Below are 3,235 nucleotides of genomic sequence, written 5' to 3'. Positions count from 1 at the left end.
TGTTGCTCAATCCTGACTGAGGGTCTGAGCCCTGACATAACGTTGGTGCCCGCCCTGATCCAGGGTCGGGCTTCCTGTATCTTTCAAGATTGCAAGGACTGCCAGGGGAGACCCTGCAGCCAGACCAAGTGCCCAAGCCCCAGTAGGTAGTGCGTCGGTGTGGCTCCCCGCCGCCCCGGAGAGGGTCGAGCCCCGGCAAACTCTTCCACACGTGGTACCAGAAGTGGGGAGTGATCCCTTGGCCCTGTGAGAAGGGCCTGAGGGGGAGAGACTCCCCAAGAGAACCATGGAGATGGAGCGACTGTTTCAACTGCTGGCCGAGAGTCACGAGCGACAGCAGGCCGCCCACGTTCAGCAGCAGCAGGCAGCTGCCCAGCTCGAGCATCAACAACAGCAGGCCGCTGCCCAACTTCAGCAACAGCAGCAGCAGCAGCTCATTCAGCAGCTGGGAGACTGGCTGCAGCCACTTGTGACCGCCATGCAGCACCCTGTAGACCTGCAGCCAGGGGACGGGGCTGGGTCGTCCCGCACCGCCGTCCCGGTGCGACTAACCAAGATGGGCCCGGACGATGACCCTGAGACGTTTTTGGTAACGTTCGAACGGGTGGCGCTGGTCGCGGGGTGGCCCCAGGTCCAATGGGCCACCCTTCTGGCCCCCTACCTAACAGGGACTGCCCAGACGGCATACAGGGGGCTGGCTGCGGAAGATGCAAGGGATTATAGCCGGGTGAAGGCCGCAATTTTGGATGCCTTAGACGTCAGCCCAGAGACGTTTCGGCAGCGGTTCCGGAGCCAAACGTACCCCACGGGCACCAGACCCAGGCTGGTGGCCCAAGCTCTGAAGGAGGCGTGTAGGCGGTGGCTACAGCCAGAAACGAGGACAGCAGAGAAGGTTACAGAGCAAGTTATCCTCGAACAATTTGTACACATCCTCCCGACGTGAGGACGGGCCTGGGTGCTCCGCCACCGACCGGTGACATTAGCGGCAGCCGTCGTGCTAATGGAAGACTTACTCATGGCCGAATCACCAGTGGGACCCGCCCTCCGAGCTCAGAACCCCGGACCAGAACGCTCGAACACCGAACGAACACCGAACGGAGAGGGGACGCCCCGACCGGACCGCGGAACCTGGGCCACGGGCAAGAGACCCGCCCGGGACCTCGGCTCAGATGCCCGGAACCTCCCCCTCTGCCTGGACCGTTCACCCCCGTGCCGAGTGTCGTGAGGGTTCCCCGGAGTCCCCCTAGGAGTCCGAGAGGAGCCCCCTCCCGTGGCGGTCGCCCTGAACTGGGGCCCTGCTTCCGTTGTGGGAAGTCAGGATACTTGCAACGGGACTGCACGGACATGGACTGTAGCTTCGGTCAGGTCTGTGCAGGGGACACCTGGGCCCGGCTACCACAGGCTCCCAAGATCACGGTCCCGGTAGTTGTCGGTGACCATTCCACCGAGGCCTTGATCAACTCAGGCTGCGGCCAGACACTAGTTCGCCAGGCTTTGGGACCCCAGGCGGACCCCCACTTAGGGACAATTCACCTACAATGCATCCATGGGGATGTCCGGCCGTACCCTAGTGCCTGGGTTCGGTTAACAGTGGCTGGGGTCACCCGCCGAATCGTTGTTGGCTTAGCCCCTCGACTGGCCTACCCGGTGATCCTGGGGCGGGACTGGCCTGCCTTTGAGGAGATCCTCCGGTCAACTCCGGCCTTGGAGGGAGAGTCCCAGGGGGCCCTACCGGAAGAGGAGCCCGGGACCCCAGAACCCGAGCAGGAATCGGAGAAGCCAACAAACCCCGGCCTGGGCCGGAGGTTGAGCCCCTCCTCCATACCGATTTCTGCCGTGACCAGAGAGCTGACCCTACCCTTAGCGGGGCCTATGAACAACTAGCGGCAGTCGATGGGACCATCATCGACCCCCAACGCGTGACCCAGTGGCCCCACTTCGAACTACAATGGGACCGTCTTTACCGGGTGGACCGTGACTCCCGTACGAAGGAGCCCCAAACGCAGCTGCTGGTACCGCGGTGTCATCAGCACGCCGTGATGAAGCTGGCGCATGACATCCCGGCTGCTGGACATCTGGGTCAGGAGAGGACCCTTGCCCAGATTCTAACGTGGTTCTTCTGGCCTGGTGTTCACCAGGAGGAGAGGAACTATTGTAGCTCCTGCCCGGAGTGCCAGGTAGCCGCTCCGTAACGGGTACCCAGGGCACCCCTGGTACCCATGCCTATAATGGAAACACCATTTGAACGGGTGGCATGGACCTGGTGGGCCCCCTCCCAAAAAGTGCGTTGGGGTTCCAGTATGTCCTGATCATCGTGGACTATGCCACCTGTTTCCCAGAGGCCATTCCGTTGCAGAGCACCACTGCCCGGACCATTGCCGGAGAACTGGCGAAGGTCTTTGCTCGGGTGGGTTTGCCCCGAGAAATCCTAACGGATCAAGGCACGAATTTCACCTCCCGCTTGTTGCAGCAGGTCTGCAAGCTCCTGGGGGGTCAAACAGTTACAGACCTCCGTCTACCACCCGCAGACAGACGGGTTGGTGGAGCAATTTAACCGGACCCTCAAAGAAATGTTGCGGAAGTTCCCCCCGGAGGAGCTGCGACGGTGGGACCAGTTGCTCCCTCCCCTGCTGTTAGCCATCCGTGAGGTACCCCAGTCCTCCACCAAGTTCTCCCCGTTTGAACTGTTGTACGGGCGCCGTCCACGGGGCCTGTTGGACTTAATGCGAGAAACCTGGAAGCAGTCCCCCTCTCCAACCCAGGGCCTCCTGCAATATGTCCTCCAGCTGCAGGAGTACTTTGCTCAGGCTGGGGCCCTGGCTCGTGAAAACTTAAAGGCCGCCCAGAACAGGCAGGAATGGACTTATAACCGGGAGGCGCAGGTACGTGACTTTGAACCTGGTGATCGGGTCCTGCTCCTCCTGCCCTCGAGCGAGTCGAAGCTACTGGCCCGTTGGCAGGGACCCTACGAGGTAGCTCGGAAGGTGGGGCCCGTCACCTACAAGATCCGCCAGCCCAACCGGCGCAAGAAGACGCAGCGGTACCACGTAAACTTGTTGAAACCGTGGCGGGAGCGGGAGGGCCTGCTGATTAATCCTTACCGGCCCGAGCCTGAGTTCGGCCCCCACGCACGCCAGACCGAGGACCCCCCTGCTCCCCTGCTCGACGACACTCTTACGGAGGAGCAGCGCAAGCAGGCCAAGTGTCTCCTGCAGGCTTTCCCAGGAACCTTCAC

The 3,235-nt window shown here is 62.0% G+C and overlaps 1 protein-coding gene across 1 annotated transcript; it reads left to right on the top strand.

Annotated features, from left to right (window-relative positions):
- The first annotated feature begins 286 nt into the window (after positions 1–286).
- Positions 287–943, top strand: LOC113405524 (SCAN domain-containing protein 1-like). Its single transcript, XM_026646748.1, has one exon. The coding sequence runs from the start codon at positions 287–289 to the stop codon at positions 941–943; it is 657 nt and encodes a 218-aa protein (XP_026502533.1).
- The last annotated feature ends 2,292 nt before the right edge of the window (positions 944–3,235 follow it).

The sequence above is a fragment of the Terrapene carolina genome, unplaced genomic scaffold, assembly GCF_002925995.2.
Source record: "Terrapene carolina triunguis isolate 2854851 unplaced genomic scaffold, T_m_triunguis-2.0 Scaffold41564, whole genome shotgun sequence".
Classification (NCBI taxonomy): domain Eukaryota; kingdom Metazoa; phylum Chordata; order Testudines; family Emydidae; genus Terrapene; species Terrapene triunguis.
The sequence above is the reverse complement of the archived record's forward strand: the minus strand, read 5'-3'. Positions and strand labels throughout refer to the sequence as shown.